General features: G+C 41.0%; 1 protein-coding gene across 3 annotated transcripts in view; it reads right to left on the reverse strand.

Moving 5' to 3' along the window:
• Positions 1-2,982: 2,982 nt before the first annotated feature.
• ST13 (ST13 Hsp70 interacting protein) overlaps positions 2,983-13,457 on the reverse strand; it is a 32,728-nt gene continuing 22,253 nt past the window's right edge. For all 3 annotated transcript variants that reach the window (XM_074941668.1, XM_074941670.1, XM_074941669.1), the window contains exons 9-12: positions 10,145-10,261; positions 9,169-9,220; positions 7,811-7,911; positions 2,983-4,591 (exon numbers count right to left, since the gene is read on the reverse strand). In XM_074941668.1, the coding sequence (XP_074797769.1) occupies positions 4,463-4,591; positions 7,811-7,911; positions 9,169-9,220; positions 10,145-10,261 (399 nt within the window). In that variant the 3' untranslated portion in view covers positions 2,983-4,462. The remainder of the gene's footprint in view (positions 4,592-7,810; positions 7,912-9,168; positions 9,221-10,144; positions 10,262-13,457) is intronic.

Here is a 13,457-nt window from a genome sequence, read left to right on the forward strand (position 1 = left end):
GTATTCGCAAAAAGAAAAGGAGGACTTGTGGCACCTTAGAGACTAACTAATTTATTTGAGCATAAGCTTTCGTGAGCTACAGCTCACTTCATCGGATGCATACTGTGGAAAGTGTAGAAGATCTTTTTATACACACAAAGCATGAAAAAATACCTCCCCCCACCCCACTCTCCTGCTGGTAATAGCTTATCTAAAGTGATCACTCTCCTTACAATGTGTATGATAATCAAGGTGGGCCATTTCCAGCACAAATCCAGGGTTTAACAAGAATGTCTGGGGGGGGGGGGGGTTGGAAAACAAGGGGAAATAGGTTACCTTGCATAATGACTTAGCCACTCCCAGTCTCTATTCAAGCCTAAGTTAATTGTATCCAATTTGCAAATGAATTCCAATTCAGCAGTCTCTCCCTGGACTCTGGATTTGAAGTTTTTCTGTTGTAATATCGCAACTTTCATGTCTGTAATCGCATGACCAGAGAGATTGAAGTGTTCTCCGACTGGTTTATGAATAATTCTTGACATCTGATTTGTGTCCATTTATTCTTTTATGTAGAGACTGTCCAGTTTGACCAAAGTACATGGCAGAGGGGCATTGCTGGCACATGATGGCATATATCACATTGGTGGATGTGCAGGTGAACGAGCCTCTGATAGCGTGGCTGATATTAGGCCCTGTGATGGTGTCCCCTGAATAGATTTGTGCTGGAAATGGCCCACCTTGATTATCATACACATTGTAAGGAGAGCGATCACTTTAGATAAGCTATTACCAGCAGGAGAGTGGGGTGGGGGGAGGTATTTTTTCATGCTTTGTGTGTATAAAAAGATCTTCTACACTTTCCACAGTATGCATCCGATGAAGTGAGCTATAGCTCATGAAAGCTTATGCTCAAATAAATTGGTTAGTCTCTAAGGTGCCACATGTACTTCTTTTCTTTTTGCGAAAACATTGATGTCAGCCTCAGGCCAGCTAGTCACCCAGTGGGAGTATGTTCTCCCAGAATAACAGGTAGATTATTTTAATCAAGGTCATTTAAAACACTGATTTTAATCAGCAAACAGGAACCTTGATTTAAATATTTGATTTTAATCTTGTTTTGCATTTGTACTTATTTCCCTTAAGAAAAGTTGATTCTCATTGGGTGGTATTCATTAAAATGTTGTTTGCAAGTATAGCTTTCACACTAACTTTGGTATTTCTTTTGACTGACCTACACGTACATTGCATATATCTATACATATTTAAGCAGTTATATAGTTTAACATGCATTTATCCGGATTTTTAATTTATATTTAGTATGTTAGAAAATGGTGAATGATGCATTTCTTATTTACTAGATTATTTTTTCACTCATGATTTGCATTAAGTTGCATCTGGATGGAAACAAATTAAATTAAAATTCACAAAGACAGCATTTTAAAATTGTTTATTTAAAAAACTTATTAAATAAAGGAAGCAACTGTGATTAGCTAGTTCAATTAATTGCTTCTGGTCATCCTATCCTTCAAGATTTTAGAACTAGTAGATCTCATCCTCCTCTATTTTTATTCACAAATTGAGAGAAGAAAACAAGCTTTCCTGGTTTTTCAACTCCCAACTAGTTTCTTAACTTGGAATGAGTTAGTCACCGACTTAAACTAGTTGAATAAAATGAAATGAAGAAAATATTCTGTGTCTGCAGAAGAGGCTACTGCTGTCAAACGTTGTTTTAGCACTTCAACAAGTTCTGGTTCCAGGTGCTTAGCACAGTGACTTCCACTAGTTCAGTAATTTGACTTTCAAAGAAAGATCAGAAGCTACATGTACTCTTAATATTAACTTAAATATAATACATTCAGGCTCTAACATAGGTTGTCATAATTTCAAAGAGGTTTATCTTAAAAACAAAAGAATATAATTTAAATCAATCAGGTTTAAATAAAAAGTTTAAGTGAATTTTTATCCACACTGCCAGATGTACTTGTTCAGATCAGATAGCCATAAGAGTACTATATAAATATTACTAGTACAGAAAACTGCATGCTGAGGTGGGGTCTGAACACCAAAGCAGGCTATTTATACTGTCTGGAAGAAACTTCCAGTCCAAAACCAGGGAGTAGGTAGGTAGACAGAGGCCCCGGGGACTTTTGAGAAGATAGCTCTGGGGGAGGAGGCAGGAAGGGAGGGGGACTGTACTTAAGTGACAGGTTTCAGAGTAGCAGCGGTGTTAGTCTGTATTCGCAAAAAGAAAAGGAGGACTTGTGGCACCTTAGAGACTAACAAATTTATTTGAGCATAAGCTTTTGTGAGCTACACCTCACTCCATCAGATGCATCAATGGAAAATAAGAGTAATTTTTCCACTGCATTTATCCAATGAAGTGAGCTGTAACTCACGAAAGCTTATGCTCAAATAAATTTGTTAGTCTCTAAGGTCCCACAAGTACTCCTTTTCTTTGTACTTAAGTGGACTCTATATGCATTCACACAGCATAGTAGGTTGAGCATCAGCAGCACCTGAGTTCAACCTATACTCCCTAGCTTGATTGATTTAAAGGCACCATCACTCAAGCCAGAAATTTTTGTATATGGACAGGAGTTCGGTTAGGGGCAGCACTCGAGCTATAATTTGAGTTAACTTTGCAGGGAAGACAAGCTCTTAGTCAAGCATTTAGTCCAGGCTGTCTGCAGTTTAATCGTGAACTGTGTGCTTACATTAGGGTTTCCACTTAATGAACAAGTTTTCAGTTACAAAGCCAAACCAAGAAACTTAATTTTTCAAAACCATATTTTTATTTTTTTAAAAGGCAACTAGAAGTATTTCAGAACTATATTTCTTAAGCAAAAAAGAATTCACATCTCTTTCCATTTTGCAAGGTTATTAGTATGAGAAATAAAGCATTTGGGGTGTGTGTGTGTGAGAGTGAGATTTTTGCATCTGTTGTTGAGTTCCTAAACAAGTCCAGATTTAATTAAAAACAGTGATATCCATTATGGCTTAAGACACAGAATTACAAGATCACTGGACAGAAAGGCTTTCAGAAGACCCAAAAGTGACCAAAAGCTAGTTATGATAAACTTTCCAACATGAGCAGGAGGCAATGTTTAGTAAAGACAAAAAACAAATGGAAGCAGCAAGAACATACCAGCAAAGACACACTGTTCAAAGGATACCCAGGCTGTAAATTTACGAAGTGTTAAAAAGTATGCGCCATCTGTGCCAACTAATCCACCTTCTCCTATTGATCCCAAATCCCAAGAACCATGAATTGAACTGAAGTGTTGACCACTGGGACAGCATCATATTAAAAAAGAAAGTTAAAGATGCAAGACTGGGGTGTGCGATAGTAGGAAAGGACTCGACTGCTCTGACTGAACTGACAAGAGGACAGAGACAAAAGTTGAAGACTTTGGCCACGAGATTTCATCTGTAAGCATATTAGGACTCAGACTTCCTCAGAACCCAGAGTTGCTCTATTGTGGGATTTATTCTGCCTTTAACTGATAGTAATAGCATTTTACACCCCATGTTCAGGATAGCTTGCCCACTTAAGGGGACAGAGGTGATGATAGGAACAAGTTTCCTTCCTTCCAATTTTCAAATGGATGAAGCCTGGCAAGAGTTGCCTCATCAGAAAGAGTACAACTAGTTAAAGACCAGCCAATCAGGGAAGATGCACTCCCTTATCCACCTGGACAGAGATAATACAACAGTATTACAAAAATATGTTGGACAAGAATATAGCAAGAAACTTACCTAACCTCAGTGGTATTTGCAATAAAATGTGTTTCATGCCAGAATGAGCAAAGGATAGCCACAGAGCAGGGGACAATCCTAAATTTTAAACTGTTGGCAGTACTGCCAGAAGTTCCAGTGTATAAGTAGTTAGCATATTGGTGACCCTCATTGGTTTTGCTCTAATCACCATCTAAAGTCATCCACATGTCAAACTGTAAAGCAAATAAAAGGGTGTGTAACAGAACCTGCGGACACCTCCTTCATCCAGTTAATACTTTAAAATAATTGTCCTCACCATACCCTCTCCTACAATTAGACCAATTTTCCTGTCCCAGATGGATAACACAGGACCCTGGTGTTACAATTCCTGCTTCTTTACTTGCTGGGAAGTGAAAGCCAAGATGACATTTTGATTTAAAACGGCTTTTTTGTTAAATCAGACTACCTATTGAAAGATTACAATCTATTATAAGCCTTAATTCAAAGGAAACAGCACTTAATACTTGCAACTCTTGGGTAGAGAGGGAGGATTGAAAGTGTATGTTACTGAGTATAATTTGAGTAACTAAACCAATCTTTGCAAAAAGTTTGATGCATGGGGTCAAGAGGCAGACTCTCTTTAGAGCACCCCAGTGCTCTTCATGAGAAGATGAGAGGTACAATGGTTTGTGTTATTGCAACACCTGCATTTGTTAAGTAATCAATTCTTTTTTCCATACACTTGTGATTTTATTAAAAAGGAATTTTATGGTTGACTTCCAAATTTGGCTGACAGTTTGCTGATGAGGTTCATGACCTTGGGGTTGTTCTGGTACTTGGACATGTTTGCTGGGTTCTGGGCAACATCTTGGAATGCGACCATAACTTCGGGATCCTGCAACAGCAGAGGAAAGATGTTATTGTAGCTTTACTCTAATACAAAAAGTCATAAAACATTTCAAGTAAATATAGCACTAGACTGACTGCTCTGGAGATAAGGAGTCACACCACCTTTGGCTTTAAAGTCTATCTAGTTGGGTCTTGGACGAGAGACCTCTAAAGAAAAATCCAGGTGATACAGGACGTGAAGCTGGCAATTCATTAGGTAGCATGTGAGTCAATACTAAGCTCATCTCACAACAAGGTGCAAGAGGTACCATATTTTGGATGAGATGAAACTGAGTCTGACTTGAAGATATTACAGACACCATGTCACTTGACATGGGTAAGGATGTCAAGTTTGACAGTATTTGAATTTTGGTGACTATGTTCTGACTGAATGTTCCCTCTGCAGTTTTATTTAGGTATACAGAACTTTCACTTTCTTTGCTGAAAAGTTCTTTAAGTATGCTATTAGACAAAATAAAACTCTTAGAAGTGGGAAAAGCAAAACTCTTCCATGCACATTAAGATTACAAATACCATGCTCGAGCTTACGTAAAGTGTATACTTTATAAAGGCACTGGTGCAGTACAAGAATCACGCTGGAGGCCTCAATGAAGTCAGCACAGGAGCAGATTTTGGACCTTAACCTTGCATAGGAAGTGAAAGCCATCTATTTTAATGTCCTAAAGACTGAGGTACTCTGGGGTGTAAAACCCAGAGCACAAGGAGTTTGAAATAAATGTGCAATCTAATGTCTTCATATTCCAAGGAGTTTGGGGTTAAAACATCCATATGAAGATAGCAAAGTTGGACAAAGTCTGTCTTCTTTCTCAGCCTATTCAAGAGATGTGCAGACTTTCACAGGGCACATTCCCCCATCTCTCCCCCAACTTCCACCTGGTAGGGCATCAATGTGGAAGTGTGATTTAAAACTCATGAGAAGTTTCATACTGCAATGATTCAAAACAGAACTTTCATATGCTAAATAGATTTTAGACCAATCAGTTCTATTCTGAGGGCTATTTGCATGCTCAGTTTGACATTTCAAAGTCTGCCTCAGATTTTTCCCTTACAGCTATAGGGATTTCCCTCAGATTTTCACCTTTGGGCTGAGATTGAGCACCGATTGTATCAGCCCAAGAACAAGGAGATAAAGTTATGGAAAAAAAAAAAAAAAAAAAAAGAGGGAATTTTATTAGAAGGTACTTTGCTATTTTAACTAGTGTGTTTACTGCTGAAAAACAAGATTTTTATCTACACCAATTTTAGCTTCACTGCTTAGCACGGAGTCATAACTAAGATATGTACATTTTTCTGTACTGAGTGCAACACCTTTGACATTTGCACTATTGGTCTAAGTGGCTCTTTTCACATTTAACTCTATGGTGTGCTTCTGAATGATCTTATTGAGCATCTGGGCATGCACATATTACAGTATGTGGCTATCAGTGCTATGGTTGGAAAGACATTTCCATGATAAACTTCTTACACTTCAGCCATATCTGCACTAGACAACTGAACTGTTCTTAACTGAACTAGTGAGAACACCAGCTTAAATTCAAAAGCAGGAAGTGACAATGCCCAGATAGAGACAGTTAAATACAAGAAAATAAAAATGTGATAGCCACTCAAATGTAGCTTCAGAAAAACAAACATTAGGCAAGCCATTTTTCTCCCTTTCCCTCAACACCCATCTCAGCTGATTCTTTCAGAGACTAAAAGCTCAACAGATGTTGGCTAAATAAAGTTTATTAGAAACAATTTCAACAGGTTGAAACAGTAGATAAAAGGAAGGCTAACGCAGGCCTTGAAAAGATGAACACAGTAACAAGTTTGTGGTTTTGATTTTGTGTGAGAGAGTAAGGCTAATATCACTCATTACAAAACTCAGAAGAGGACAACTTCAATGAAGACAACCCTAAACAGGACTGGACTTTAGGGGCAATTAAAGTTTATGACTTAACAGGAAACAGCTTCTATAAACATGGAAGACTAAACTCCTATCTAGGTGTCAATATTAAGTATTACCATTTGCTAAATGTATGCAGAGCCAGTCATTCCAGCTACTTTGCAAGTCACCTATACATTAGAGAAAGGCAGCCAAAGGCCTGCCATGTGGTAGTACTCAAAAGCCTAGGAATCTTTTCCCATTAACTTGCAGAGAATGACTTAAAAAATCAGCACGTGAAAGAAGACCATCACCAATAACTAAGGACATCAGGGCAAAGTTTTGACCTAAAAAAATTTCTTCCAGTATTATTCATGAACGTCCTGGAAGCCAATACTGCAGATCACACCAGTTCAGGTAAAGATTTGCTCCCAGGTATTGCGATCATTAAAATTAAAGATGTCTGCATGGGCCAAAGGCATTGTACACATTTTCCAAGCTTAAGGCATTCCAAACAATTATTTCTTGCTATGCTTTTGCTTAGCATAGAAGGCTTCAAAAAGCTATTTCAGTAGGTCAGTGTGCCCAGGGTACTAAGTATTTCACATCTGAAAGTCATCCGGGACCAATACCCAATTTACTTGTTTAAATAAAAAGATCAATAAGACACCTTTATACCTGCCCATGTCAACTTGTCAGAGTGTCTCAGTTTTGTTTCAGCCCCACCCATAATTTTTCTTCAACAACTGCCAACAGATTTACCCTAGGGCCAGCTAGTGGGATGCTTCTCTGAACTCCAACACCATAACTGGTTTAACAGGTATGGAATGTTCTTAGCATGGGAAAAATGGGCTTTCATATATGGTAATATGGAATTTGCCAGATCAGTTCATCCAGCCCAGTGTTCTGCCTTTCAACAAGATTTATCCATACACATTCAAGAAACAACAAGCCTTCTCATTCACAGTTGGGTCAGATCTAGTAGAAGTAGTGTAATGAGAGTCCCACAAAACCATGCAAAAGAGAAGGAGAAAATAGCTCCAAAAAGCTAGAGTGCATGCTGTACTGTACAATTCTAGTTTTGTCTAGAATATCTTGGTGCAATGGAAGGTCAGGAGTATTAATTAGCCACAACCAGCTAGACAAATTGCCTATATAGTCATCCCAGAGTGATGCCTCCCACACTGTTAGAGTTTCATTAACTGCTTGTCATTTGTCTTAAGGGGGGAAAAAAAGCTCCCAACTTGGATAAGAAAGATTTTTCCTCTCGCGTAAGTGAGAAGAGAACATATGTTGTGTCCTCATTTTGCATGTTTATGTTTTATGACTACAAGTCCTCACCTGCATGGCTGCAAGAACCTCTGGGTCGCTGAGAATTTCATTGAGACCAGGCATCCCTGCCATGCCTGGCATACCTCCAGGCATACCTCCCGGAAACCCGCCTGCAAATAGAAAAAGACAAGAATACAGAAAGGAAGAAAGTTCAGTCATCTATATACGAGCACATGCACATAGCCCAGGACAGCCCTTGTCTTTTACCAGACCCGGTCAGGAAGGTGAACAAACAGGTCTTCCACAAGGCTACTGTTGTTCCCCCAACTAGAAAGTAGGGGGTTCATCACCTTCTCTTCCTGTGAATATATGCATCTCATTTCATCCACATTTTTGGAATCTAAGGCAATAAGAGGCTCATAACAATGGCTGCAGTTATTTCAGGTTTACTCACCAAACCAGGTATAGCCTATCAGCTCAAATCCAGTAGTATAAAAAGGGTTTAAGTGTCTGAGGCAGAAGTAACATGGGGCAGGAAGTCAGCAGTGAGACACCTCATGAACAAAGCACACTCAGTAGAAATCTTAGGCTGAATGCTTAGTCATGTATTAACAAAATAAGCAAAGTGCCATAAGAGATGCCAATTTTGGACACTAAACCAGAATACATCATGTGTGTTGTGCCGAGCATGGGGTGGGGTTCCTGCCCATTCATCAATTTCCTAGCAGAACTGATTCGAAGCCAGCATGCACTTAGCATACCCCACCTCCAGGAAAGTCTTCTCATGTACTGACACAGAAGTCCCAATTTCTCCCCAATACTCATTGTAAACAAAATATAGTGCCAAGAGCATGCAACTATTATTGAAGGCTTATTATATCCCAATGCTGGGAAAGAGATGGGTTCTCTCTGAATAGTACAGAAATTATGTCTTATTAAATGAATTCTACTACTCAATGAACCACAGCTCTCTCCCAGCACATATTTCCCAATATTCAGTCTGAATTTCCCTTCACCCAGTCTCCTCATATTACTCTTCAAGAGAGCCCTCCAGGCCACCCTGGACAACTCCTTTCCTTCCTAAAAGTATTTTTACAGAGTTCTATTCCCCACTTCTAGCTGGCTAAGCAATACATTATATTCATATTCTTCTCATACACAACTCTCTTCAACCCAACGATCTTCACTGTTGAGCTCTGAATACTCTCACATTTATTTACTACACACCATGAGTCATTCAGTAGTTCGTAGAAAGAGTACCTCTCCCCTTCATCCCTCCAAAAACTAAAGCCTTCTCAAGTTCCTGATCTCACAGCCTTGTCCTTTCACTGAAGGGTATCGAGAATAAATGAAAGCTTTGGCCCTGCCTCACATGAAGAAGCCAACCTCCTTCTGTGCCTGATTAGGATCCCCCAAAAATGAGGTACCTGGAAAGCCACCAAACTGAGCTCCTCCTGCCTGTCGCCGGGCTTCTTCCTCCTGCAAATGAAAGCACATCATTCCAGAAAGAGCAATGAAATGGCAGACAACCTCCTACTACCTAAATGGCCTTTTGGGAAAAATGTCAGCTAGATTCGAGACACTTAAGAGCTGGGATAGTCAACAGGCAGACCGCAGGCCAAATCCATACTGCCAGATGCTTTTGAACAGACCACAAAATCTTTTATTTACTTATTATTGTAGGGGTTTGTTTTTTTTGTTTTTTAATTATTGTTTAAACTTTTCTCTGGAGTCTGGACCCAGACTATACCTTGACCAAGAAATTTTGAACTAGACAAAAAAATAACTGACTACCTCTGCTTAAGAGACTAGTGATGAGGGCCCACATAAGTACCTACATACAACAGAACTGAGAGGAAAACCAGATGGCAAGGTGGAGAGGAGGGTACGTGAGAAACTAGGGGAAAAAAAAAAAAAGGGGGGGGGGGAGTTAAAAATTAGAATCATGTTCAGCAAAAAACCTTTGTGCTGAGATCCTACCTACTGCAGTTCAGCTGTGGATATGGGCAACTCATATGCTTCAGTTACTGTTAAAAGTTGAATTTTTAAGAAAACCCTTGCCCTGTTGCATGGCCAAAAAGGAAAGTGAAAAGTTACACGGTGGTAGAACTGGTAACTCTCATTCCAGATTCATTAGAATCCGAGGATGCACAATCCACCTCTGATTTCACTGTCTCAGCTAGTCAAGTAACCAAGACACAGCTCCTAGCACAATTGGGTCCTGGTCCATGATTAAGACTCCTAGGTGTTATCGTAATACAAATACTAAAACTCCATTTAAAAAAAAAATATACATGGAAGGGGTTACATACAATAGAATTTCTACCAAAAAGGTTAACCTTGCACCACTCTCAAGATTATGCAACACTTTTTAAAAAAAATGGCTTTGTATCAAAAGCTCACCCTCTGTGCTCTCTCATGTTCCTCTCGGGCCTTCTTTACTCTCTCCAGCCTTTCCTTGATTTCTTTTTCTTCACGCTTTCGCTCATACTTCCTGCGATGTTCTGCAATCTTCTGAGCCTGAGGCAGGAAGAAATAGTGAGTATTCTTGTGCATTTCCAATAGAGCCATCATAATATGGATGTTTTCCTTTGAGATACAGCATAAATTTAGCCACTGAACTAGTTTCAGTGAGTTTTTAAAACAAGTGTTGATGACTTCATCATGTAGCATTAATTGACTTTAGAGATTACATTTATCACATAGCCCTTACAAATACTGTCAGCAGTATTGGGGCCTAACAACATGGCTAGACTAGTCAAAATATGCACTTCCCCAACATACTCCCTTTCTACATGAAGCTCTGGGATTTACCAGTCCCCCTATCATATCATCCACATCATAGAGCTCCCCAACCCAATATCCTTTGGCCAGCAAGAACAGGCAGAGAAAAGCCTGGCCTCTTCCACAGACAGTCAATACCAGTTGTTTGCCAAACAAACAGGGAACTTCCACAATAACAATACGAAGAACATTTTTGTTGCTTCCAAAACCACCACCACTGTGCACGCAAAATTTGATCATTAGGGCAAAAGGTCACTTCCTGATTCTACTTTTTTAAAACGTTGGGCTTTTTATCTTCTAGAGTGTCTTCATACATAAAACACTTACATGTAAGTTCCTTATTAAGCCAGAGCTTCCCTGAACTCAAGCAGGGAAGGAGAAGTGGAAAAGAAGTTGCTTCTCACAAGTGGCTTGTTCTCCAAATATATTGCCTCTATAGAGTCCCACTGCAGAAGACTAGCTAGCAGCGATCCCCTTAAGGAAGGGAGACAAGTGAGGAGCCCTACAAGTGGAAAAGTAATTGAAGCACTGCCCTCCTGAAACCAGGTTCTGCTTTCAATAGTGTTGGAAAAATGGCTCCTGTCTTAAGGCACTGAACTCCACATAACAACCCTGCAGATTTCAGATAATGGCATGTATCTATAATTTGCCTGAGGCGGTCATTCCTCTGGCTGAAAGCTCACACCCTGAGACTCAAGCACAAGAACACTACCTAGTACATACGTGACTGGATATACTCTTATCCTTTTATAGAGAGCCTTTGAATTGAGATGGCTTGACCCCTATATTTCTCTTTAGAGGCCACACGTGGTCAGCCTTTCTACACAGCTTAGTCCTATATAGTAAACATTCCCTCAGAATCCAGAGTACACAGCCTTACCTCTCCAGGGGTTTCTGGGGCTTTGACAAATACAGAGGCAGTAATATATTGATGTGGAATATGAGAATAAGTGTTTGCTGTTGAGGTCTGCCACTCCTAGATTCTCCTGCCATGGTAAGGACCATGAAAAACAAGGGGTAAGTTTTCAGCAGAACCTAAGTCTCATTTTCAAAAATGACAGACGCTTCGCCCTGGTCTACACAATGAGTTTAAATCAAATTTAACAGCATTAGATGGATTTAACCCTCACCTGTCCACACGATGAAGCCATTTTTGTTGACTTGAAGGACTCTTAAAATCGATTTCTGTACTCCTCCCCGACGAGGGGATTAGCGCTGAAATCGACATCCCTGGGTCTAATTTGGGGTAGTGTGGACACAATTCGACAGTATTGGCCTCCGGGACCTATCCCAGAGTGCTCCATTGGGACTGCTCTGGACAGCACTTTCAACTCAGATGCACTAGCCAGGAACACAGGAAAAGCACCAGGAACTTTTGAATTTCATTTCCTGTTTCACCAGCATGGTGAGGTCATCAGCACAGGTGACCATACAGTCCCAGAATCACAAAAGAGCTCCAGCATGGACCGAATGGGAGGTACTGGATCCGATCGCTGTATGGGGAGACGAATCCGTGCTATCAGAACTCTGTTCCAAAAGACGAAATGCCAAAATATTTGAAAAAAATCTCCAAGGGTATGAAGGGCAGAGGCTGTAACAGGGACCCGTAGCAGTGCTGTGTGAAACTTAAGGAGCTCAGACAAGCCTACCAAAAATCCAAAGAGGCAAACGGCCGCTCTGAGTCAGACCCCCGGACATGCCACTTCTACGATGAGCTGCATGCAATTCTAGGTGGTGCCCCTACTACTACCCCACCCCTGTACGTGGACTCCTGCAAAGGGCGGGGGGGGGGGGTCGTCTCACGCAACAGGGATGAGGATTTTGGGGGCGAGGAAGATGATGAGGAGGAGGATGAAACCGTTCTCCCCGACAGCCAGGAACTGTTTATCACCCTGGAGCCAATACCCTCCCAAGGCAGGTTCCTGGACCTTGAAGATGGAGAAGGCACCTCTGGTGAGTGCACCTTTGTAAATATAATACATGGTTTAAAAGGAAGCGTGTTTAATGATTAATTTGCCCTGAAGACTTGGGATGCATTCGTGGCCAGTACAGCTACTGGAAAAAAGTCTTAATGTGTCTGGGGATGGAGCGGAAATCCTCCAGGGACATCTCAGCGAAGCTCTCCTGGAGGTACTCCCAAAGCCTTTGCAAAAGGTTTATGGGGAGGGCAGCCTCATTGCGTCCTCCATTGTAGGGCACTTTACCATGCCAGGCCAGTAGCACGTAGTCTGAAATCCTTGCATAAGAAAGCATGGCAGCGTATGGTCCTGGAGTTTGCTGGCATTCAAGCAACATCCGTTCTTTATCTCTGTGTTATGCTCAGAAGAGTGATATCATTCATGGTCACCTGGTTGAAATAGGGGAATTTTATTAAGGGGACATTCAGAGGTGGCCATTCCCACTGGGCTGTTTGCCTGTGCCTGAAAAGAAATCATCCCCGCTGTTAGCCATGCGGTGGGGGGAGGGGTGAAGCGCTCATCCCAGAGAATTGTGTGTGTGTGGCGGGGAGGGGTGGGGTGGGGGGGCGACCTTGTACTGAAAGCACACATGCTATGTAATGTTAACAGCTTGGTTCACCATGAAAGAAAGAGTCTTCCCATTGTTCTCTAAAAATGTGTCTTTTTAAATACTACTCTCCTTTTTTCCCTTCCCACAGCTGCAAATGTTTCAACGCTCCCCCTACCATCTCTAGCCCAGAGGCTAGTGCAGATAAAGCGGCGAAAAAAAACGCACTCGTGAGGAAATGTTCGAGCTCATGCAGTCCTCCCGCACTGAAAGAGCTCAGCAGAATGCATGGAGGCAAACAATGTCAGAATCCAAGAAAGCACAAAATGAATGTGAGGACAGAAGGGATGCCTGAGAGGAGAGGTGGCGGGATCAAGATGATAGGTGGTGGCAGCGTGATGAGAAGAAGCAGGTTGCAATGCTGAGG

This window comes from Natator depressus, chromosome 1 (genome assembly GCF_965152275.1).
Source record: "Natator depressus isolate rNatDep1 chromosome 1, rNatDep2.hap1, whole genome shotgun sequence".
Lineage (NCBI taxonomy): Eukaryota > Metazoa > Chordata > Testudines > Cheloniidae > Natator > Natator depressus.